This window comes from Branchiostoma lanceolatum, chromosome 15 (assembly GCF_035083965.1).
Source record: "Branchiostoma lanceolatum isolate klBraLanc5 chromosome 15, klBraLanc5.hap2, whole genome shotgun sequence".
Lineage (NCBI taxonomy): Eukaryota > Metazoa > Chordata > Leptocardii > Amphioxiformes > Branchiostomatidae > Branchiostoma > Branchiostoma lanceolatum.
This window is the reverse complement of record NC_089736.1, coordinates 14745569-14770596: the sequence shown is the minus strand read 5'-3', so window position 1 is coordinate 14770596 and position 25028 is coordinate 14745569. Positions and strand designations below refer to the sequence as shown.

Sequence of the window (25028 nt, the reverse complement as noted above, 5' to 3'; positions counted from 1 at the left end):
TTTTTTGTACCATGGGGCATAATGACTCGTAGACTATCTTTTTTTGCGTTTCGGCGCATGCGCGTCGAAACGCTTTGTCCTGGCTTTTACCTTCAAGCAAGGACCAGGGAAGCTTGGTTCAACACTGTGTCGCACACAATAAGACCTTATATGGCAATACGTTCTCAAATCCTTGTATAGCCGTTGCCTTATATGGCAAGAGAGCACGAAAAGGCAGGCACGCTAGATTTGCATGTGACACAGGACGGCGACCGCATGTAACTGCTACAACTGTTCGGAAATATCATTGCATTGTGGTTTCGGACTTTGATATCCTGAAAAATGACCATATTACATCTATTCCACAAGATTGCAGAAGAAAAAAAATGATTTCGTCAAGAAAACGAGCAAAAATCGGCATAAATGATACCATATAGTGAGGTTATAGCATTACGTCCAAAGGATGTAAATACGTACCGCAGCTTGGCCGATCTGGCAACGCGAAGCACTTCGGACCCAGAAGATCCGGGTTCGTGTCCGTGCATGAATTTTTTTTTCTTTTTAGATATTGAATATCAAAAATATATATTGATATTATATTAATCTATCAATATCATATTTATGAATATCATTTTTTTCATTAATAAATAAAGAAATATTTTATATTTGTTATTTTTAAATATTCATTTAATATATACAAGGCCTTTGTCTTATGAACAGGACTTCATAGATTCCAAACCCGGCATTCGAATTTTTCTGTTCATTGTAATGGAAAATACCGTGCAGCGGCTCCTATGCGCGGTAAGATGATTCTTGCAAAACACTCGCCACTAAACTTCTATCCCCGATGTAAACAGAGGCTCTTGATGTTGTTTGCAAAACAGCGATTCTTTGTTACAGTAGCAAATGCTCCATTGTTCAGTATCGACTTCATTCAGACAACACGGACGTGGAAAGTGGCGCCCCTCGGCACAAAACTATGGGAATTTTCATGAATTTTAGCAAAATTACCCAGGAAAATAAGGAAGAAATGTTGTAAATGCGGAAACCAGAATAATACGGATGAGGTAGCTGTTGATTTGTTTGACATTTGGTAGTCATTTTAGATAGAACCTTAGCTGTTATGAACTTCTATTTCACTTAATTACCATAGTGCTGATGATTCAATGGTGCTTTTTCAAATTTTATGTTTTATTGCGTGCCATGTACATAATTACATTGATAGCTTTTATAATGAGCCTATTATACATTTTACAAATAAGCACAAGTTGTAGGCCAAGACCAGCTTTTTCAAAAGCACTTAAGTTAAGTGACGTAACTTCAAAATTGCTTTCCCCAATCTGCCTTTCTCTATTAAAACAGTACTCATTTCCCAAAATGACAATTTTTCTTATAGACTGAACAGCCCTTGAGTGACTTCCTCTGGCAGATTTTACTTCAAGTAAAGGGAAAAGACAATTCACACTTATAAACGTAGCCGAAACGCCAGCTTTTTTTAAAAGCTCTTGTTTCCATTCCATTCAAAAGATTTTCTAACGTTATCTTTTGCAATATTTTTTTTTGTAAATATAAAAACAAATCAAAAATGGTGATTCAGAAACTCTACTGAATGTGTATTTACATTTATAGTGTTTCATTGTAAAATCATATGCAAACTAAACATTTGATAGTGATAGGTACGCTTGGTGAGCTTTTCATCAACGAGGCCTCCGAAGGATTCTACGCATCATGTTGTTCCACCATGTCTCCATACATAATTACTGTTCTCAATCAACCAAACCAAGTGGACATTAAAGCTGTCGTAGCTACCGACCGAGTCAAATGATTTGTCGCTAGGATGTATGAGCTGCGTCTACCTAGGTTTCTTTCAGATTGGACACAAAACTACGGAAAGCGCAGGGGAATACACAAAATAATGGGTTAAATTATGCGCTCGAGGATGTCAATTTGTACATGGGAAACGACATTACGCTTTAAGACTTGGAGGTACATATTCGAGGTCACCAGGGATTGAGATAGGTGGTACGCACCTGACGGAAGACCCGTACATGTACATGTACGTGCGATATATACTTAAAAAATCAAACCGCCCTCTAATTAACCAAAAATGTAAGCAGAAAGAACTAGTTCTACCAACTTCAAACAGTACCCAGGCAAAACTATGGCCAATATACTAACGGTGTTCTCATATAACTACAGACATATTTCAAAATGTACAGACACACGGAGTCAAAAACCGCGCACATACTTTTTGTCCACAACAATAAAGGTATATTCTACAACCATGCCCATTTCACATCAGCATGCTCTAAACAACGGTACATGAATACATTTTATTCTTCACTTTAATGCGAAATTAGCAACCCATATCCCTGTTTGCCAACAACACGAACTTTAGACACTGCACTATTCCATGTAACTGCAGACGCACACAGTGACAGAAATATGATTTGACCGTATATACCTTCAGCATCTATTTCATCTTGGCGTGCCTGCGCTTCTGGCTTAGCTTGGTCCAGCCCAGTTCCTTGTAATGGCGGTGGGAGATCCTGCTCTCGTATTGTATAATACACTCTCTCTGCTTCTTTGTACGTATATGAAAGCGTATCTTGCTCTTCCTGACTCTTGTCAGAAGCATTTTTACAATATCGTACCTCACTTTGGTGGACAGGTGAAGGTTTGGTAGGCGGCTGGCTGATTTTTCTGTTGCCGGACCCCATGCTTGGCTCTGACTGTGCTTATACCTGTACTGTGCTGGCAAGTAGCAGGTCAATCACTTATACCAGTAAAAGATCTATGAATAGTGAAAATGATACCATGATTAGTCCTTAGATGAAAAGGTCCGCGTATATTCAAAACGGTAAAAGCGGTGAGACCTTTTGCATTCCTATTTTCCATCAACCTTATGTTGCGACCCCCCAATGTTAAACAAAAAAATCTCCTTACCCTAAATCTAACATACGAAACCTATGGGTATCAAAGCAGTGATACTAACTTTAAACATATGGGTGTAGAAAAATAGGGCTGTCCCCGTTGACCAAGGACACGTTGTGACGTAAAACGATTGCATGTTTTTCAACAAGCGCCGACCAATTTTCGCATTTTTTCTTCGTTCACAACGCAGGGTCCTCTTTGAAACAGCTTTCATCATTTCATTATAGCGGGTCATGCAATGGAGTTCAAAAAAGCTCTGTTGGCTTGTGCATTCGTGCTGCACCGGTGTTAACCCTATCTAGACGGGGGGGGGGGGGCTAAAAGTGCCCGCGCCAACTTTGACATCGTATAACTGCCAAACGACGTATGGTAGGACAACCAAACTTGATGACTTTTCCTAGACTTTAGTTGGCAACAATATTATGATAAAAGTATAAGTTTATCATTTTTCGTGTTGCCATGGCAACGGGTTTCTGAAGAGGCATTTTATGCAAATTTCACTAATTTCGATTTAAACATAGTTGTTTCCAATGTTTTCTTGCTCAACCACACTAGTTTCCTACATGTATAACATCACATGTGATTTAATGTAACTGTCATGATACAATATTCATAAATGATGCTAATTTGATGACGTCATCGCTCTTAATCCAAGATGGCGGACAGAATCATTATTTTCGGTATAAACAGGCTTTTTCGCCTTTTAATTCGTCACAACATGGAATTTTCTTAACCAGAAACATTCAGATTGATGTTTTTAGTCTATTTTGATTGTTATTTGGGATCATACATGGAGAAAATGTATATTGAAAAAAATTCAAAACGGCCGATCCAAGATGGCGGATCCCAGGGGGTCGCTAACAACACATGACGTCATTCTTCGACGTCATTTTGACGTCAACTTAGTCACCACTGACGTAAAATATCTTGGCATACCTTTAAATCAATAATACGCACTATTTTGTATAATACTTTTAGATATTATGGGAATTCCCTATTTAGCCAATAAAATCACATGGATGGCTTTATAATTACGTCATATTACGTCATAACGTCACCAAAACCTCGAGTATGCAGACGTTGTCTAGTCTGGTCTTACCATACGCGATCAAAGGACTGTGGAATCCGTCCAATACAAGACCACCAGAATCATCAGCGGCCTTTTTGGGCTACCGTATCCTTCATACGAAAGTCTCTACACCGAACTATCACTACCGTCACTCCAGTACCGACGCAAGTTCCACACAACTGTGACTCTCTACAGACTTTTGAACGGACGCTGCCCCCCGCATCTACAAAGTTTGCTGCCCCGAACACGTGCGCCTGACACCAACTCCCGCTATCCCCTTAGAAACAGTGAACACTTGACTATTCCAGCGTTCAAGACTACCAGATCCCAGAGGACATTTCTTAGTAGATCGATTTCACTGTGGAACTCTCTTCCTGGTAATATTCGAACATTACTCACCGTCAGCTCCTTCAAAAACAAACTCTGCACATCACTCGGCGATAAATACTCTGTAAATAATGACTGAAATATTTGATATATGTATTGTATAACCTAGTACGTAATGTAAACCTAAGTTTTGGCTTTGCGTCGTCAACGATTTTATATATAATTTAGTCTCGTGCATTTTTTACCTTAGGCGCTTTACTTTTGTGAAATGTTTTGTTAATTTTGTTTCTTCTATGTTTTTAGCTTAGCGTTTTATGTATCTGTTTGGTGCGCCTTGTGAACGTTTGTAATGAACTCTGTGAACGTTTGTAATGAATACTGTTATCAGGGCTAACCCTTTGTAATAGCCTTTGGCTAGTTGGGTATCCCTGGCTGTACTTTTTACAGTCGAATAAACCAAATCAAATCAAAAACGTCACCAAAATTACAGAAATTATTAAACTTCACGTGAACATCACTCCCTGCAAATTTGGTGATGATAGAGCATACCGTTCGGAAGTTATAACGTGGGGGTCGAAAGAGCCGCCCCCCCCCCCGTCCAAGAAGTCTAAAAAAAAGCCCGGTCTAGATAGGGTTAATACAGTAAGTAGTATGTAGAAAGGTGAACAGAACAATATAAAATGGGTGAAAATAAAGCTTTACATGACATATTATCCACATATAACAACACTTGATCCACGTTGTTCAATTAACAATGAAAGGTCCTCATATGCCTTCACCATGCATAATTTGGAAAAAATGAAAACTACTTTATCGCATGACAGTGTTGTTTTGTTTGCACACCAATGACATACAACATGTATGGCGTGCCTCTGTGTATTGTATTGTTGCAATTTCGAATAATGCTGAAACAACACTGCTTTAGAATAGTATATAAGTATAAGTAGAATTAAGTAGAAATTAGTCAAAGCTATAATTTCACAGTGCACGATCTCCTAACGCTCTAAAGTGATTCTCTTTAGATGTCGGACTAGCCTGTCTGTTTTTTTTAAGAGTAATTTCCCTTGATTAAGAGTTAAATAATAAATGAGCTAATCTGCAATAGTTTGAATGTGTCAAAATTAAGAAATAATTTCCTTTTAATTTTTTCCACTTCTTATTTCATATCAGTCTTTAAACTTCTTATCATCGTGTTATTGCATTTGGTCTGAATGTCATTATTTTCAATTTATATATCATTCTACATATGGAAAAGTTCTGCGATCAATTTATTAGCCTTTTTTGTTCTGTCAGAAGTTAGAACTTCCTTCAGTTGATAATGACACGAATCAGCTTTAATGCTTTGCATTTAGTAATAGCTTAAACCCTATCCAGACTGGGCTTTTTGGGATATCAGCTAGCATAAAATTACCTCCCCACCTCACCATAAAAGCCAACTTTTATTCCAAAATCATTTCCATATCATAGTAATAGGCAATTAAAATCAAAACAAAATCGTGTTTAGAACGCGAGTTATAGAAACGTTCTGCTGCAGTACCATTGAAATATGTGTACGAAGGTTGGTGTGCGCTCTGAGATCGCAAATCCAATATTCGATTCGAGTAATCATTAGCATAAATGATTGGGATTCAATGCAATATGATGAATTAAAAATGGCCTATAGGGCAATAAATAAAACTAAAATAACATGATTTTTTTATCTATGAAATTATTTGATACATGATTTCAGACTTAAGGCAGCAGTATCATTTGAACAAGTCTCCCAACTAAAGCGAGTCATTTAGTTATCCATAGCTTTTATGTATTATGTTGACATCCATTCTTTGAGTGTTAATCCTATTATATAATCCAGGCAATAAATTATCAGAAATCTAAGATGAACCATCATTTGATTTTTGCCAACAGGTCAAGTTACAGACTAATCCACAATGTCGAGTTGAGGTGTCCACAACACCCTCACATACCACAACGAAAACCTACCATCCATGGCAGAAGTACGTACATGGAGAAGAAATGACCTTTGCTCTGCTTGACTGAGACGTGTGTGTCCACAGAGCACATACAGTTAGACTTTGCCGCATGCACCCATGCTGGACTTTGTACTAAACACGACTGCTATGGTGGTTGGAGCGCCATGAACTTAATATACTACTTATAGGCGAACCAGTTCTATAGGGATGGCGTCGAGTGTCACATTCCAACACGTGATATAACAAGGTATTCTACTATGTACTATTTTTTCTAAGCCAATCCGTTGTGCTGATAGTCGTTGTTATTGGCATGATTTATAATAGTTCACCTTTGGTGGCAGTGATCTAAAATACTTACCCATGCATGTCATTTCCCGTATTACTGCATTATTATTCAACCTAATTGCATTCACATTGTTCTGTCAAATATCACCTCCTTCCAGGATTTTTAAGCATAGAAAATAACTGTAAACAGTAGGCAAATATCCTGAGAGTTTCTTTGAGAGTCATACCCGGAAGTAACTTCCGTCGATGCATTGTACTTAGTATGCCCTCTAACTAGTCCAGATACTGCATGTATAATGACTATTCTCGACACGATCACTTGTGCAGTATGTGAAAACAGATTACTTTTTTCACGCAATTTTTTTTGTAAAACTAGGATTCAGATAACCCAAACTCCGCATTCTGGCCACCAGAATCAAATGCAAGAATCTCTCCCTTCCGTACAGTACAAAGTTCTTTCCCAAAGTACGCCTTGTAATAAACACCGTTGTTTATATTGAATCTGGGTCTTGCTAAAAATCTGGTTGGGATATATCGTCGATTGGGTGTCAGAAGGATGACGGCTGAGACACAACGATTTACCGGTTTCTAGTTGGGATATATCCATATCCGAAACGTTTTCTTTGGACCCTTTTAGAATACACGTTAAAAATCCCGTCTGATACTCAGAGCTGATTACTGGATTAAAGTCTGATTGCGTTAAAATGAAGTTTTGCATGTAGTCATGCACACCGCACCACTGTTTTGGCCTTGCATTAGTTAAAGCCGTCCCATTGTAATAACTAAAGTATGGAACATCAAGCACGCCTTGAAACGGTGTCCTTCGCGATGTGTGGTGACCTACATGGGCCTAATAATGGTGCTGTCTTGGTTGTATAAAAGGCTACCAATGTTTTAGGGATCGCCATAGTCAATGCTCTGTTTTGTGAAAACATTTTCTCCCATTTTCAGCTTTCACACCTCTTGCACCTTGACATCATAAGGTGAATAAATAAAATGGCGCCCCCAGTTGCAGCCTGGATCCGGAAGTACCTGACAGTTGAACCAGTGATATTCATGTACATGACTGGATCGCTTCTCTCTGACTCTGTAACTCAGCAGCTTATGTATAACAAGGTTTGTCTACGGGCCTTCAATGACTCCCAACTTTGCAGCAATATCAGTGCGTATCACATGGAAGAACAGTTCGTACAGAAAGAAACTGCTCAATGGATTCTGTACATGGACTTTGTAGATGTTATACCCTCCGTTCTGATGTTAATCTTACTCGGGTCGTGGACGGATAAAACTGGTCGTAAAAGTGCAATGATTCTGCCATTCATGGGAGCTGTGATATCTGGAGGGAATCTTATCATACAGTCAGTGTTCATTTACAGCGCGGTTCCCTACTTGTTTATTGGTACAATCGCAAACAGTCTTTGCGGGGGGTATGGCTGCGTCCTAATGGCGACTTACAGCTACGTTTCAGACATTACGGACGGCAGCTCGCGAACATGGCGGATTGGAATATTGGATATGATGTCATCTCTTGGCGCGGCGGTTGGGGGAGCTGTTAGTGGAATAATTCTGGACAAGGCGGGATACCTGCCTGTTTTCATCCTCTATGTTTGTTTGAACGCTACAACAATCGTTTATATCTTATTATGGCTGAAAGAGTCTGTTCAAATGAATGAGGGTAACATTCAAAAATCGGAAGACCGGACGCTGAGAAGCAAGACGAAAGGGCTACTCAACATTGAGAACGTGAAGTCTTGGGTGAGAGTCATTGACAGATACTGTCTAGGGAAGGAAATGGTCATTGACAGATACTGTCTAGGGAAGGAAATGGTAGACTGCACGTCATTCTCCTGCTGCTGGCATTCACTGTCACCATTTTTCTGTCAGGTGAAGCATCTTTTTTATTCAGTTTTATCATGATACTGTCTTGTAACCTCACGATAAAACGACTATATGAATATAGACATATCTAGACTCTCTGCATTTAAGTTATACTGCACTTTCCAACATAAGAATCTGAACTTATCTTTGAGAGCATCTAGGTCAAGGAATGACTAATCTACTGCTTTTTGACTTCGCGTTATGTAGGTATGACAAGTGACTCTGTCGGTGAGCAATGAAGCATACGTTGCAGAAAGTCTGTAACACAGTCTTTAATGAGAGATTGACTCTCTTTTAACCGAAATTTAGCATCCAAGCAGTTATTGCACTTAACAGATTTAGCCTATTTTGTCATTTTATCCAACGTAATTTAACGTTGAAAAAAGAAGGAAATAAACTAAGAATTTATTTTTTCCTTTACTCTTGATAATGTTCATGTTTTATTTTCTAAGGCACCGAGGACCTTGGCTTTCTGTTCATTAAACACCAGCTCGGATCCAGTTGGACCAGCACCCTGTTTGGACTGTATTTAGCTGTCAGAGGAATCGCATTGGTACGTATCTATGATACCATAATCATGTCATATTTTAAAAAGTAAGCAAGATATTTCCTTACAAACAAGCATAATACTTGAAACCTTACTTCATGAGTGTCTATGCATTTATGTTAGCATGATAAGACTGTAATTTAAATTGGTTTACATGATGATTCTTAAAAGACATTTTTGCGAGTCCTCGTGGCTGGAGACTAAGAGTACGGTACTATTTGTTCAATTGTCTTGTTTAGTCAGTCGGACTGATGGTGATTCTGGTGGTCGGAAAAAAGTACTATTTGTTCAATCGTCTTGTTTAGTCAGTCGGACTGATGGTGATTCTGGTGGTTGGAGTAAAGTACTATTTGTTCAATCGTCTGGTTTAGTCAGTCGGAATCATGGTGATTCTGGTGGTTGGAGTAAAGTACTATTTGTTCAATCGTCTGGTTTAGTCAGTCGGACTGATGGTGATTCTGGTGGTTGGAGTAAAGTACTATTTGTTCAATCGTCTTGTTGAGACAGTCGGACTGATGGTGATTCTGGTGGTTGGAGTAAAGTACTATTTGTTCAATCGTCTGGTTCAGTCAGTCGGACTGATGGTGATTCTGGTGGTTGGAGTAAAGTACTATTTGTTCAATCGTCTTATTTAGTCAGTCGGACTGATGGTGATTCTGGTGGTTAGAGTAAAGTACTATTTGTTCAATCGTCTGGTTCAGTCAGTCGGACTGATGGTGATTCTGGTGGTTGGAGTAAAGTACTATTTGTTCAATCGTCTTATTTAGTCAGTCGGGCTGATAGTGATTCTGGTGGTTGGAGTAAAGTACTATTTGTTCAATCGTCTGGTTCAGTCAGTCGGACTGATGGTGATTCTGGTGGTCGGAGTAAAGTACTATTTGTTCAATCGTCTGGTTTGGTAGTCGGACTGTTGGTGATTCTGGTGGTCGGAGTAAAGTACTATTTGTTCAATCGTCTGGTTTTGTCAGTCGGACTGATGGTGATTCTGGTGGTTGGAGTAAAGTACTATTTGTTCAATCGTCTTGTTCAGTCAGTGTGACTGACGGTGATTCTGTTGGTTGAAGTAAAGTACTATTTGTTCAATTGTCTTGTTCAGTCAGTGGGACTGATGGTGATTCTGGTTATTGGAGTAATGTACTATTTGTTTAATCGTCTGGTTCAGTCAGTCGGACTGATGGTGATTCTGGTGGTTGGAGTAAAGTATTACTTGTTCAATCGTCTGGTTTAGTCAGTGGGACTGATGGTGATTCTGTTGGTTGAAGTAAAGTACTATTTGTTCAATTGTCTTGTTCAGTCAGTCGGACTGATGGTGATTCTGGTGGTTGTAGTAAAGTACTATTTGTTCAATCGTCTTGTTTAGTCAGTGGGACTGATTGTGATTCTGGTGGTTTGAGTAAAGTACTATTTGTTCAGTCGTCTTGTTTAGTAAGTCGGACTGATGGTGATTCTGGTGGTTGGAGTAAAGTACTATTTGTTCAATCGTCTGGTTTTGTCTGTCGGACTGATGGTGATTCTGGTGGTTGGAGTAAAGTACTATTTGTTCAATCGTCTGGTTTTGTCAGTCGGACTGATGGTGATTCTGGTGGTTGGAGTAAAGTACTATTTGTTCAATCGTCTGGTCCAGTCAGTCGGACTGATGGTGATTCTGGTGGTTGTAGTAAAGTACTATTTGTTCAATCGTCTTGTTCAGTCAGTCGGACTGATGGTGATTCTGGTGGTTGGAGTAAAGTACTATTTGTTCAATCGTCTTGTTTAGTCAGTCGGGCTGATGGTGATTCTGGTGGTTGGAGTAAAGTACTATTTGTTCAATCGTCTTGTTTAGTCAGTCGGGCTGATGGTGATTCTGGTGGTTGGAGTAAAGTACTATTTGTTCAGTCGTCTTGTTTAGTCAGTCGGACTGATGGTGATTCTGGTGGTTGGAGTAAAGTACTATTTGTTCAATCGTCTGGTTCAGTCAGTCGGACTGATGGTGCTTCTGGTGGTTGTAGTAAAGTACTATTTGTTCAATCGTCTGGTTCAGTCAGTCGGGCTGATGGTGATTCTGGTGGTTGGAGTAAAGTACTATTTGTTCAATCGTCTGGTGTAGTCAGTCGGACTGATGGTGATTTTGGTGGTTGGAGTAAAGTATTATTTGTTCAATCGTCTGGTTAAGTCAGTCGGACTGATGGTGATTCTGGTGGTTTGAGTAAAGTACTATTTGTTCAGTCGTCTTGTTTAGTCAGTCGGACTGATGGTGATTCTGTTGGTTGGAGTAAAGTATTACTTGTTCAATCGTCTGGTTTAGTCAGTGGGACTGATGGTGATTCTGTTGGTTGAAGTAAAGTACTATTTGTTCAATTGTCTTGTTCAGTCAGTCGGACTGATGGTGATTCTGGTGGTTGGAGTAAAGTACTATTTGTTCAATCGTCTGGTTTAGTCAGTCGGACTGATGGTGATTCTGGTGGTTGGAGTAAAGTACTATTTGTTCAATCGTCTGGTTTTGTCAGTCGGACTGATGGTGATTCTGGTGGTTGGAGTAAAGTACTATTTGTTCAATCGTCTTGTTCAGTCAGTCGGACTGATGGTGATTCTGGTGGTTGGAGTAAAGTACTATTTGTTCAATCGTCTTGTTTAGTCAGTCGGGCTGATGGTGATTCTGGTGGTTGGAGTAAAGTACTATTTGTTCAATCGTCTTGTTTAGTCAGTGGGACTAATGGTGATTCTGGTGGTTTGAGTAAAGTACTATTTGTTCAGTCGTCTTGTTTAGTAAGTCGGACTGATGGTGATTCTGGTGGTTGGAGTAAAGTACTATTTGTTCAGTCGTCTTGTTTAGTCAGTCGGACTGATGGTGATTCTGGTGGTTGGAGTAAAGTACTATTTGTTCAATCGTCTTGTTTAGTAAGTCGGACTGATGGTGATTCTGGTGGTTTGAGTAAAGTACTATTTGTTCAGTCGTCTTGTTTAGTAAGTCGGACTGATGGTGATTCTGGTGGTTGGAGTAAAGTACTATTTGTTCAATCGTCTGGTTTTGTCTGTCGGACTGATGGTGATTCTGGTGGTTGGAGTAAAGTACTATTTGTTCAATCGTCTGGTTTTGTCAGTCGGACTGATGGTGATTCTGGTGGTTGGAGTAAAGTACTATTTGTTCAATCGTCTGGTCCAGTCAGTCGGACTGATGGTGATTCTGGTGGTTGTAGTAAAGTACTATTTGTTCAATCGTCTTGTTCAGTCAGTCGGACTGATGGTGATTCTGGTGGTTGGAGTAAAGTACTATTTGTTCAATCGTCTTGTTTAGTCAGTCGGGCTGATGGTGATTCTGGTGGTTGGAGTAAAGTACTATTTGTTCAATCGTCTTGTTTAGTCAGTCGGGCTGATGGTGATTCTGGTGGTTGGAGTAAAGTACTATTTGTTCAGTCGTCTTGTTTAGTCAGTCGGACTGATGGTGATTCTGGTGGTTGGAGTAAAGTACTATTTGTTCAATCGTCTGGTTCAGTCAGTCGGACTGATGGTGATTCTGGTGGTTGTAGTAAAGTACTATTTGTTCAATCGTCTGGTTCAGTCAGTCGGGCTGATGGTGATTCTGGTGGTTGGAGTAAAGTACTATTTGTTCAATCGTCTGGTGTAGTCAGTCGGACTGATGGTGATTCTGGTGGTTGGAGTAAAGTATTATTTGTTCAATCGTCTGGTTAAGTCAGTCGGACTGATGGTGATTCTGGTGGTTTGAGTAAAGTACTATTTGTTCAATCGTCTGGTGTAGTCAGTCGGACTGATGGTGATTCTGGTGGTTGGAGTAAAGTACTATTTGTTCAATCGTCTGGTTAAGTCAGTCAGACTGATGTTGATTCTGGTGGTCGGAGAAAAATATAATATTTCGTTCAATCGTCTGGTTTAGTCAGTCGGACTGATGGTGATTCTGGTGGTCGGAGTAAAGTAATATTTCGTTCAATTGTCTGGTTTAGTCAGTCGGACTGATGGTGATTCTGGTGGTTTGAGTAAAGTACTATTTGTTCAGTCGTCTTGTTTAGTCAGTCGGACTGATGGTGATTCTGGTGGTTGGAGTAAAGTACTATTTGTTCAATTGTCTTGTTCAGTCAGTCGGACTGATGGTGATTCTGGTGGTTGGAGTAAAGTACTATTTGTTCAATCGTCTTGTTCAGTCAGTGGGACTGATGGTGATTCTGGTGGTTTGAGTAAAGTACTATTTGTTCAGTCGTCTTGTTTAGTAAGTCGGACTGATGGTGATTCTGGTGGTTGGAGTAAAGTACTAATTGTTCAATCGTCTGGTTTTTTCAGTCGGACTGATGGTGATTCTGGTGGTTGGAGTAAAGTACTATTTGTTCAATCGTCTGGTTTTGTCAGTCGGACTGATGGTGATTCTGGTGGTTGGAGTAAAGTACTATTTGTTCAATCGTCTGGTTCAGTCAGTCGGACTGATGGTGATTCTGGTGGTTCGAGTAAAGTACTATTTGTTCAATCGTTTTGTTTAGTCAGTCGGGCTGATGGTGATTCTGGTGGTTGGAGTAAAGTACTATTTGTTCAGTCGTCTTGTTTAGTCAGTCGGACTGATGGTGATTCTGGTGGTTGGAGTAAAGTACTATTTGTTCAATCGTCTGGTTCTGTCAGTGGGACTGATGGTGATTCTGGTGGTCGGAGTAAAGTATTATTTGTTCAATCGTCTTGTTCAGTCAGTCGGACTGATGGTGATTCCGGTGGTTGGAGTAAAGTACTATTTGTTCAATCGTCTTGTTTAGTCAGTCGGACTGATGGTGATTCTGGTGGTTGGAGTAAAGTACTATTTGTTCAATCGTCTTGTTTAGTCAGTCGGACTGATGGTGATTCCGGTGGTTGGAGTAAAGTACTATTTGTTCAATCGTCTTTTTTAGTCAGTCGGACTGATGGTGATTCTGGTGGTTGGAGTAAAGTACTATTTGTTCAATCGTCTTGTTTAGTCAGTCGGACGGATGGTGATTCTGGTGGTTGGAGTACAGTACTATTTGTTCAGTCGTCTTGTTTAGGTAGTCGGACTGATGGTGATTCTGGTGGTTGGAGTAAATTACTATTTGTTCAATTGTCTTGTTCAGTCAGTCGGACTGATTGTGATTCTGGTGGTTTGAGTAAAGTACTATTTGTTCAATCGTCTTGTTTAGTCAGTCGGACTGTTGGTGATTCTGGTGGTTGGAGTAAAGTACTATTTGTTCAATTGTCTTGTTCAGGCAGTCGGACTGATGGTGATTCTGGTGGTTGGAGTAAAGTACTATTTGTTCAATCGTCTTGTTCAGTCAGTCGGACTAATGGTGATTCTGGTGGTTGGAGTAAAGTACTATTTGTTCAATTGTCTTGTTTAGTCAGTCGGACTAATGGTGATTCTGGTGGTTGGAGTAAAGTACTATTTTTCAATTGTCTTGTTCAGTCAGTCGGACTGATGGTGATTCTGGTGGTTGGAGTAAAGTACTATTTGTTCAATCGTCTTATTTAGTCAGTCGGACTGTTGGTGATTCTGGTGGTTGGAGTAAAGTACCATTTGTTCAATCGTCTTGTTTAGTCAGTCGGACTGATGGTGATTCTGGTGGTTGGAGTAAAGTACTATTTGTTCAATCGTCTTGTTTAGTAAGTCGGACTGATGGTGATTCTGGTGGTTGGAGTAAAGTACTATTTGTTCAATTGTCTTGTTCAGTCAGTCGGACTGATGGTGATTCTGGTGGTTGGAGTAAAGTACTATTTGTTCAATCGTCTTGTTTAGTCAGTCGGACTAATGGTGATTCTGGTGGTTGGAGTAAAGTACTATTTGTTCAATCGTCTTGTTTAGTCAGTGGGACTGATGGTGATTCTGGTGGTTGGAGTAATGTACTATTTTTTCGATCGTCTTGTTTAGTCAGTCGGGCTGATGGTGATTCTGGTGGTTGGAGTAAATTACTATTTGTTCAATTGTCTTGTTCAGTCAGTCGGACTGATGGTGATTCTGGTGGTTTGAGTAAAGTACTATTTGTTCAGTCGTCTTGTTTAGTCAGTCGGACTGATGGTGATTCTGGTGGTTGGAGTAAAGTACTATTTGTTCAATCGTCTGGTTAAGTCAGTCTGACTGATGGTGATTCTGGTGGTCGGAGTAAAGTAATATTTCGTTCAATTGTCTGGTTTAGTCAGTCGGACTGATGGTGATTCTGGTGGTTTGAGTAAAGTACTATTTGTTCAGTCGTCTTGTTTAGTCAGTCGGACTGATGGTGATTCTGGTGGTTGGAGTAAAGTACTATTTGTTCAATCGTCTTGTTTAGTCAGTCGGACTGATGGTGATTCTGGTGGTTGGAGTAAAGTACTATTTGTTCAATCGTCTTGTTTAGTCAGTCGGACTGATGGTGATTCCGGTGGTTGGAGTAAAGTACTATTTGTTCAATCGTCTTGTTTAGTCAGTCGGACGGATGGTGATTCTGGTGGTTGGAGTACAGTACTATTTGTTCAGTCGTCTTGTTTAGGTAGTCGGACTGATGGTGATTCTGGTGGTTGGAGTAAATTACTATTTGTTCAATTGTCTTGTTCAGTCAGTCGGACTGATTGTGATTCTGGTGGTTTGAGTAAAGTACTATTTGTTCAATCGTCTTGTTTAGTCAGTCGGACTGTTGGTGATTCTGGTGGTCGGAGTAAAGTACTATTTGTTCAATTGTCTTGTTCAGGCAGTCGGACTGATGGTGATTCTGGTGGTTGGAGTAAAGTACTATTTGTTCAATCGTCTTGTTCAGTCAGTCGGACTAATGGTGATTCTGGTGGTTGGAGTAAAGTACTATTTGTTCAATTGTCTTGTTTAGTCAGTCGGACTAATGGTGATTCTGGTGGTTGGAGTAAAGTACTATTTGTTCAATTGTTTTGTTCAGTCAGTCGGACTGATGGTGATTCTGGTGGTTGGAGTAAAGTACTATTTGTTCAATCGTCTTATTTAGTCAGTCGGACTGTTGGTGATTCTGGTGGTTGGAGTAAAGTACCATTTGTTCAATTGTCTTGTTCAGTCAGTCGGACTGATGGTGATTCTGGTGGTTGGAGTAAAGTACTATTTGTTCAATCGTCTGGTTTTGTCAGTCGGACTGATGGTGATTCTGGTGGTTGGAGTAAAGTACTATTTGTTCAATTGTCTTGTTCAGTCAGTCGGACTGATGGTGATTCTGGTGGTTGGAGTAAAGTACTATTTGTTCAATCGTCTTGTTTAGTCAGTCGGACTAATGGTGATTCTGGTGGTTGGAGTAAAGTACTATTTGTTCAATCGTCTTGTTTAGTCAGTGGGACTGATGGTGATTCTGGTGGTTGGAGTAATGTACTATTTTTTCGATCGTCTTGTTTAGTCAGTCGGGCTGATGGTGATTCTGGTGGTTGGAGTAAATTACTATTTGTTCAATTGTCTTGTTCAGTCAGTCGGACTGATTGTGATTCTGGTGGTTTGAGTAAAGTACTATTTGTTCAATCGTCTTGTTTAGTCAGTGGGACTGATGGTGATTCTGGTAGCTGGAGTAAAGTACTATTTGTTCAATTGTCTGGTTTAGTCAGTCGGACTGATGGTGATTCTGGTGGTTGGAGTAAAGTACTATTTGTTCAATCGTCTGGTTAAGTCAGTCGGGCTGATGGTGATTCTGGTGGTCGGAGTAAAGTAATATTTCGTTCAATTGTCTGGTTTAGTCAGTCGGACTGATGGTGATTCTGGTGGTTTGAGTAAAGTACTATTTGTTCAGTCGTCTTGTTTAGTCAGTCGGACTGATGGTGATTCCGGTGGTTTGAGTAAAGTACTATTTGTTCAATCGTCTTGTTTAGTCAGTCGGACTGATGGTGATTCTGGTGGTTGGAGTAAAGTACTATTTGTTCAATCGTCTTGTTTAGTCAGTCGGACTGATGGTGATTCTGGTGGTTGGAGTAAAGTACTATTTGTTCAATCGTCTTGTTTAGTCAGTCGGACTGATGGTGATTCTGGTGGTTGGAGTAAATTACTATTTGTTCAATTGTCTTGTTCAGTCAGTCGGACTGATTGTGATTCTGGTGGTTTGAGTAAAGTACTATTTGTTCAGTCGTCTTGTTTAGTCAGTGGGACTGATGGTGATTCTGGTAGCTGGAGTAAAGTACTATTTGTTCAATTGTCTGGTTTAGTCAGTCGGACTGATGGTGATTCCGGTGGTTTGAGTAAAGTACTATTTGTTCAATCGTCTTATTTAGTCAGTCGGACTGATGGTGATTCTGGTGGTTGGAGTAAAGTACTATTTGTTCAATCGTCTTGTTTAGTCAGTCGGACTGATGGTGATTCTGGTGGTTGGAGTAAAGTACTATTTGTTCAATCGTCTTGTTTAGTCAGTCGGACTGATGGTGATTCTGGTGGTTGGAGTAAAGTACTATTTGTTCAATCGTCTTGTTTAGTCAGTCGGACTGATGGTGATTCTGGTGGTTGGAGTAAATTACTATTTGTTCAATTGTCTTGTTCAGTCAGTCGGACTGATTGTGATTCTGGTGGTTTGAGTAAAGTACTATTTGTTCAGTCGTCTTGTTTAGTCAGTGGGACTGATGGTGATTCTGGTAGCTGGAGTAAAGTACTATTTGTTCAATTGTCTGGTTTAGTCAGTCGGACTGATGGTGATTCCGGTGGTTTGAGTAAAGTACTATTTGTTCAATCGTCTTGTTTAGTCAGTCGGACTGATGGTGATTCTGGTGGTTGGAGTAAAGTACTATTTGTTCAATCGTCTTGTTTAGTCAGTCGGACTGATGGTGATTCTGGTGGTTGGAGTAAAGTACTATTTGTTCAATCGTCTTGTTCAGTCAGTCGGACTGATGGTGATTCTGGTGGTTTGAGTAAAGTACTATTTGTTCAATCGTCTTGTTTAGTCAGTGGGACTGATGGTGATTCTGGTGGTTGGAGTAATGTACTATTTTTTCGATCGTCTTGTTTAGTCAGTCGGGCTGATGGTGATTCTGGTGGTTGGAGTAAATTACTATTTGTTCAATTGTCTTGTTCAGTCAGTCGGACTGATTGTGATTCTGGTGGTTTGAGTAAAGTACTATTTGTTCAGTCGTCTTGTTTAGTCAGTGGGACTGATGGTGATTCTGGTAGCTGGAGTAAAGTACTATTTGTTCAATTGTCTGGTTTAGTCAGTCGGACTGATGGTGATTCTGGTGGTTGGAGTAAAGTACTATTTGTTCAATCGTCTGGTTAAGTCAGTCGGACTGATGGTGATTCTGGTGGTCGGAGTAAAGTAATATTTCGTTCAATTGTCTGGTTTAGTCAGTCGGACTGATGGTGATTCTGGTGGTTTGAGTAAAGTACTATTTGTTCAGTCGTCTTGTTTAGTCAGTCGGACTGATGGTGATTCCGGTGGTTTGAGTAAAGTACTATTTGTTCAATCGTCTTGTTTAGTCAGTCGGACTGATGGTGATTCTGGTGGTTGGAGTAAAGTACTATTTGTTCAATCGTCTTGTTTAGTCAGTCGGACTGATGGTGATTCTGGTGGTTGGAGTAAAGTACTATTTGTTCAATCGTCTTGTTTAGTCAGTCGGACTGATGGTGATTCTGGTGGTTGGAGTAAATTACTATTTGTTCAATTGTCTTGTTCAGTCAGTCGGACTGATTGTGATTCTGGTGGTTTGAGTAAAGTACTATTTGTTCAGTCGTCTTGTTTAGTCAGTGGGACTGATGGTGATTCTGGTAGCTGGAGTAAAGTACTATTTGTTCAATTGTCTGGTTTAGTCAGTCGGACTGATGGTGATTCCGGTGGTTTGAGTAAAGTACTATTTGTTCAATCGTCTTGTTTAGTCAGTCGGACTGATGGTAATTCTGGTGGTTGGAGTAAAGTACTATTTGTTCAATCTACTTGTTTAGTCAGTCGGACTGATGGTGATTCTGGTGGTTGGAGTAAAGTACTATTTGTTCAATCGTCTTGTTCAGTCAGTCGGACTGATGGTGATTCTGGTGGTTTGAGTAAAGTACTATTTGTTCAGTCGTCTTGTTTAGTCAGTCGGACTGATGGTGATTCTGGTAGTTGGAGTAAAGTACTATTTCGTTCAATTGTCTGGTTTAGTCAGTCGGACTGATGGTGATTCTGGTGGTTGGAGTAAAGTACTATTTGTTCAATCGTCTGGTGTAGTCAGTCGGACTGATGGTGATTCTGGTGGTTGGAGTAAAGTATTATTTGTTCAATCGTCTGGTTAAGTCAGTCGGACTGATGGTGATTCTGGTGGTTTGAGTAAAGTACTATTTGTTCAATCGTCTGGTGTAGTCAGTCGGACTGATGGTGATTCTGGTGGTTGGAGTAAAGTACTATTTGTTCAATCGTCTGGTTAAGTCAGTCAGACTGATGTTGATTCTGGTGGTCGGAGAAGATAATATTTCGTTCAATTGTCTGGTTTAGTCAGTCGGACTGATGTTGATTCTGGTGGTCGGAGTAAAGTAATATTTCGTTCAATTGTCTGGTTTAGTCAGTCGGACTGATGGTGATTCTGGTGGTTTGAGTAAAGTACTATTTGTTCAGTCGTCTTGTTTAGTCAGTCGGACTGATGGTGATTCTGGTGGTTGGAGTAAAGTACTATTTGTTCAATCGTCTGGTTAAGTCAGTCGGACTGATGGTGATTCTGGTGGTCGGAGTAAAGTAATATTTCGTTCAATTGTCTGGTTTAGTCAGTCGGACTGATGGTGATTCTGGTGGTTTGAGTAAAGTACTATTTGTTCAGTCGTCTTGTTTAGTCAGTCGGACTGATGGTGATTCTGGTGGTTGGAGTAAAGTACTATTTGTTCAATCGTCTAGTTAAGTCAGTCGGACTGATGTTGATTCTGGTGGTCGGAGAAAAATAATATTTCGTTCAATTGTCTGGTTTAGTCAGTCGGACTGATGGTGATTCTTCCTCTGATGTCTCGACTGATGTGCGATACCAACGTGGGTCAAGCGGGGGCGCTGTCAAAGATCGCGGCTCATGTACTTCTTGGTTTTGTGTCAACCGTATGGATGCTGTTCCTCGGTAAGACAGATACAGTACGCACGCATGCATGCAGAAGAAGACGCACATGTACATACACTCACACACACGCATACGCATATACACAAACACACGCGCAATCAGACGCAGACAGTCATATAGACACGCAGACTCACACACACGCACGCACACACACACATAAACTCACACATACAAAAGCAATTCCAATATGAATAGGAATGCATACTTCCACAAATCTACGATTGGACGTAAGAATAGGGTAGAGAATAATAGTATAACATTTTACACGTAAACTAAAAATCTATGTTAGCTAATGATGACAGTAAAGAATGGAATCAATGTCGTTGAAATACTTATTATGCCACTGAGAAGTGTGCCAAATGTTATTCCAAGCACTACCAGAAATACCACACTTAAGCAAATTATTCTACTTTTTTTTTCTATTTTCACCTTATAGTTCCAGTACTAGGGATTCTGTCTGGTTTCATAGCAGTGACTATCAGATCTCTGTGTTCCAAAACAGTCGCAGATGGAGAAAAAGGTATGTGTTTATTAATATAATCTCCGGTCTTATGCCTAGGTCACATTTCCAAAGCGGGGCCCGGTCGGGCAGCTTGCGGGAACGAAAAATACGATATAAAATACAATAAAAGACATAAAACGTTAGAAATTTACTCCTTACTAGAAACTGTGTATTTTCTTGTTATGCATATTTTATTTTTCGTTTTCACAAACATCCCGGCCGGGCCCCGGCTGGGAAATGTGACCCTAGCATTAGCTAGCGCCATGTGGCACGTTGGCGACCTCGTTGCGACCGAGCAGTTTCACAGCGTCCTCACTGAATTCCATTAATTAAAAGTGAAAATTTGTTATTTTGTTTTGTTTTGTTTGTTGTTCTGTGTTTTCAGTCATTAGAGCACCTTTTGCATGATACCCCTATTATAAACTCAATGAAGGACAAATCCAATTTAAGACGCAGCTAGGCCACCAAGGTCATCTAGTTTGAGAGAGGCTTCAGCAGCAGCATCGTTCTAGTTGTGTGGACAGGTGAAGTACCTGTACTGGGGTGATGTTTTGATGATCTACTCCTGCAGGTGTTATGTTCTCTGTCATGTCTGCAATAGAGGTCACGTGTCCCCTGTTGGCCTCGCTCCTGTTCAACAAACTGTATACAGCTACACTCAGCTCCTTCCCAGGCTTCTGTTTCATCATATCTGGCTGGGCTACTTCTCGTTCCCATCATTTTGCTGCAGTGAGTATCCCGTATTTCATCAAAGTATTTCATCTCTTTGTATAAAAAGTGTTTTAAGTATTTTCTGTGTGCAGTTATGTTAATACAAGTTTTATTTCCATGTAAAATGACATAGTATATTTTAGATTACAAAGCATACACTGTGCTGCTATTCAGGTTGGCGGATAGCAAATTTCTTTATGAACAACCACGTATTGAATACGAGTCGGCAATCATAACTTTATTATGTTAATGGTGCATTGAAGCTAGGTATTTTTTTTGTTTAATATGCACCGAAGCTAAGTGCTACTGCTAACAAAGCGGTCCGAAACGCAACATCATTGTGACATGCATAGATCTTGTTTCAACAATAGTGGGATATGCGGTTCCAAATGTAAAAGTAGTATTATAATGGCGAGCTAATACCATCCCACATTTAAAGTATTCTCACATTTTTACATTTATACATATCTAAAAAAAACAATAGAACAATTTTACGAATGCGATTCCAAACAAGAATGCGTCTATATCCCCCTCAAATGACAAAGATAACAGACGGTCAGCTTTTGTCAACTACATGATTGTGAATAAAGACATTTCCTATTCATATACTGTGCTACTTTTTTTAACAATAGAGAAACAGTCAATGCAATGAATAAACTCCAAAAAGGAACACAACAGATATTCTAAGAAGAGTTAATTCCATTCGTTGTATTATACTAACCATGACAAACTTTATACAGTTAGTTATTGTAACGTTAACTATTCTATTAATAGATGGATGGAAGACACCAGTGAGGTGATACACCAACATGATGAACATGTGAAACAGAAGAAACAGAACAGTGCAGAGGAAACTCAGCCACTGCTTACAGGCAAGCCTGGTGTTTCTCACTCATGTTTATAACTCATGGTGGTCTGTCGCTGGGGTATTTGATCCCATTACTACGCGCATACGACAAAGTATTGGGTTGCACGAAGCAAAATTTTGGCTAACTAAAACATTTGTAAACTAGAGTTCCACGACCTCATATCTTCGCCAAATAATATGAATTGCACCGACAAATGCAAGTACCAAATTGCCGCCATTTACCAATATGGCATTACATAGCCGTTTTTCTCATTGTTTTGCTTGACTTGGCTATGTCAATAATGAGATTTAGCTATTCTATTTCAAAATGCCAAACATAAATATAAAAGGTTCCCGTCATTCACCAGCTTAGCGTTTTTATTCTAGTATAATCTGAGCAATAATTCAAATGAGATCATTTGAATAATTGATATTTCAATCATAATCGATAATCCTCTCTTTCTCAGTGAAGGATGACACATATTTTCGGAGATTTTTGTGATTTGTTTATTCGACTATAGAATAGTAAAGCCAGGGCTACCCAAAGGTTAAGTCTATTACAAAGGTTTAGCCCTGGTAACTAAACAATATGCAGACCTTGATACAAGCTTTCACAAAGACGAATTACGACTAAAATGCTTATAAACGCTCACAAACATAGAACTCATTCATAAAAAAATAATTAATCATGCAAATTAGGTCCTGTCTGGCATAATTATCATCTTAAGTGAATCATCAGATCCATACCAAACATAACAGATATATTTTAGTCCTGTTTGTTCAATCGCACAGCTAGTAAGCTAGCTGTTAACCTAGATTTAGGACGCAAGCTGTTGACCTAGATTCTGGACGCGAGATGTGTACTATCACATGCCGTGTACTATGGTGCAGCAGTGCTATACGTTTTCCTTAATGATTATGTAAAATAGGTCATGATCTGCATAATGAACATATCATAATGTTGATCATCACCAAGGTACATATATACCAAATACAAGAATAACCCATACTGCTTGAGTTATCCTCCTCAAAAGTTACAAATAAATATGCCCACTGCAGTTTAAGGCAGCGGCAAGGGGACCCAAACTTACATCACTTACTCCCAGACCCAAGATCAAAAATCATAACCATGGCACCAGAAAAAAATTCGACCACAAACTTTAAGCGGATCAATACACTTTCCTCATCATTATGCAAATTATCTCCTGGTTTTCATAATATGTGTTTGATTATCTTACCCAAGCTATTTACATGCCAAAAATCATGACGATCCGTCAACCCTTTCTGTATTTATTCGCCTCCAAAGATTTTAACATAAACGCCAACTTCTAAACAAGCCGCTAGGGGGCCCAAACTTATACCAACTATTCACTGTTCCACACTCTTCACTGTATTGCTAAAAAATCATAAACCTGACACCTCCAGAAAATTTGACCTCAAACTTTAAGACAGTTACAGTACCTTAGATATCCGCTGGGAGGCCATTATCGAACTTGACCTTCCTCTCTGACACTCCTACCTACCCACTAAATATCATGCACATCCGTCAACAGTATCTCGAGTTATGCTGGCGACTTTTCATATACGAAAAATCATGAAGATCATCAACGTTTCCATACGTCACTTTTTTTGCATACGTTCAAACACACAAACATGCAAAGTCCGCTGCAGTACTGTTGGAAAACGCTAGGCAAACGGTTTTAAAAACTGACCATCCCTTGCACAACAACTGCACACCTACATAAAGTCATGAAGATTAATCAAATGTTTCTCGAGTTATGCTATTGACATACATACAGACCCACCCAACACCCAACCGAAAACATAATCTTCTCGGCGAAGATAATAAACAAAATATTGGGGACGGAAAAATTGTTTAAAAAAAAAACGGAATAAGCGATTTTAAAAACTTTGAATGTTGACAAATTGCGCAGAATGCCCTCTTTTTTTTAGATTTTGCTCCCATATACGATTGTTTTAAGGCTTTAGAAAGAAGTTTTTTTCGGGCACACATCGCAATGGCCTGGCTTCCAATGTTAATGAATATCTCTTATTTTATATTCTTTGTCGACCAACAACAAAGCTTATTACTTATTCTAAGTATAGTTAATATCGACAAATCTGTGAAAAATTGCATTTTTTAAATACATTTTTCGCACTCAATTACCAATAATTCAAAATCAATTGCATTTTTCAAAAATCCCAAAAACGCAAACCTCGGGAAAACCGTTACGGTCATTTTCAGCCGTCAATTAAGTAAGGTGGATGTTTCTTGAAGCCAACCATTTACGATGTTTGAACGCATGTCATGCCACATGGATAGGGGGAGGAGGTAATTGACAATGGCGTAAACAATCCTTCGAATATTCAAGGTCAGCAAAAATGACGTCAATAGCTTCGTTACATGTTAGATGTCCACACCAAAGTACTAGCATACATATACTCTCCGGAAAATAGGTAATATTTGTGAAAACAGTCGATTTTCTTCTGATGCGGGGAAAGGGACACGACCGCGCGGGTTTACAGTAAAACATGCAATGACCGCAGGTGACCCCGAGTCGAACGCGCGTTCGGACCGAATTACGCCATTTCAAACATCATGAAACAGCGTTCGAATTCGGCTGGATATGGGAGTTTCTGAGCATGAATCTTACCACTGTGACTTGTTAATTAAGAACTCAATCGAAATATAAAGAAATATCACTCTAAGACAATAATGTCAAATTTTGAACTTATAGATATTTAGTTGTTCACGTTAGAATTCAAAGTAACAAAATAATAAGTTATAGATAGAAAGGATAGTAGGGTGGTAGACTTTGATCTTAATCATTTACAAGTATCCTTTTCTTTTCTTTTCAGAGACCAAGACAGAGTATGTGAATGCATAACAAATGGTTAATGAAGTAAGTACACAGACATTCACTGGCATTTGAATTTACGAAGCGGCCTATGAGAAGATTGTTTGCAGGTTATACACTTTAAAACTCAAAAACCGAAGCTATTTTCGCGACTAAAATGACCCCAAATACCCC

The 25028-nt window shown here is 39.6% G+C and overlaps 1 protein-coding gene across 1 annotated transcript; it reads left to right on the top strand.

Moving 5' to 3' along the window:
- The first annotated feature begins 8380 nt into the window (after positions 1–8380).
- LOC136420502 (lysosomal proton-coupled steroid conjugate and bile acid symporter SLC46A3-like) lies at positions 8381–23426 on the top strand. The gene is made up of 6 exons (XM_066407456.1): positions 8381–8448; positions 8895–8995; positions 19798–19936; positions 20373–20456; positions 21010–21167; positions 21924–23426. The coding sequence occupies exons 3-6, from the start codon at positions 19810–19812 to the stop codon at positions 21942–21944; spliced, it is 390 nt and encodes a 129-aa protein (XP_066263553.1). The 5' UTR covers positions 8381–8448; positions 8895–8995; positions 19798–19809; the 3' UTR covers positions 21945–23426.
- The last annotated feature ends 1602 nt before the right edge of the window (positions 23427–25028 follow it).

Coding starts and splice junctions, on each gene's coding strand:
- LOC136420502 (XM_066407456.1), top strand. CDS start 19,810: ATGGTGATTCTTCCTCTGATGTCTCGACTGATGTGCGATACCAACGTG. Junction 20,457..21,009: donor AGTCGCAGATGGAGAAAAAG/GTATGTGTTTAT, acceptor CTACTCCTGCAG/GTGTTATGTTCTCTGTCATG. Junction 21,168..21,923: donor GTTCCCATCATTTTGCTGCA/GTGAGTATCCCG, acceptor TTCTATTAATAG/ATGGATGGAAGACACCAGTG.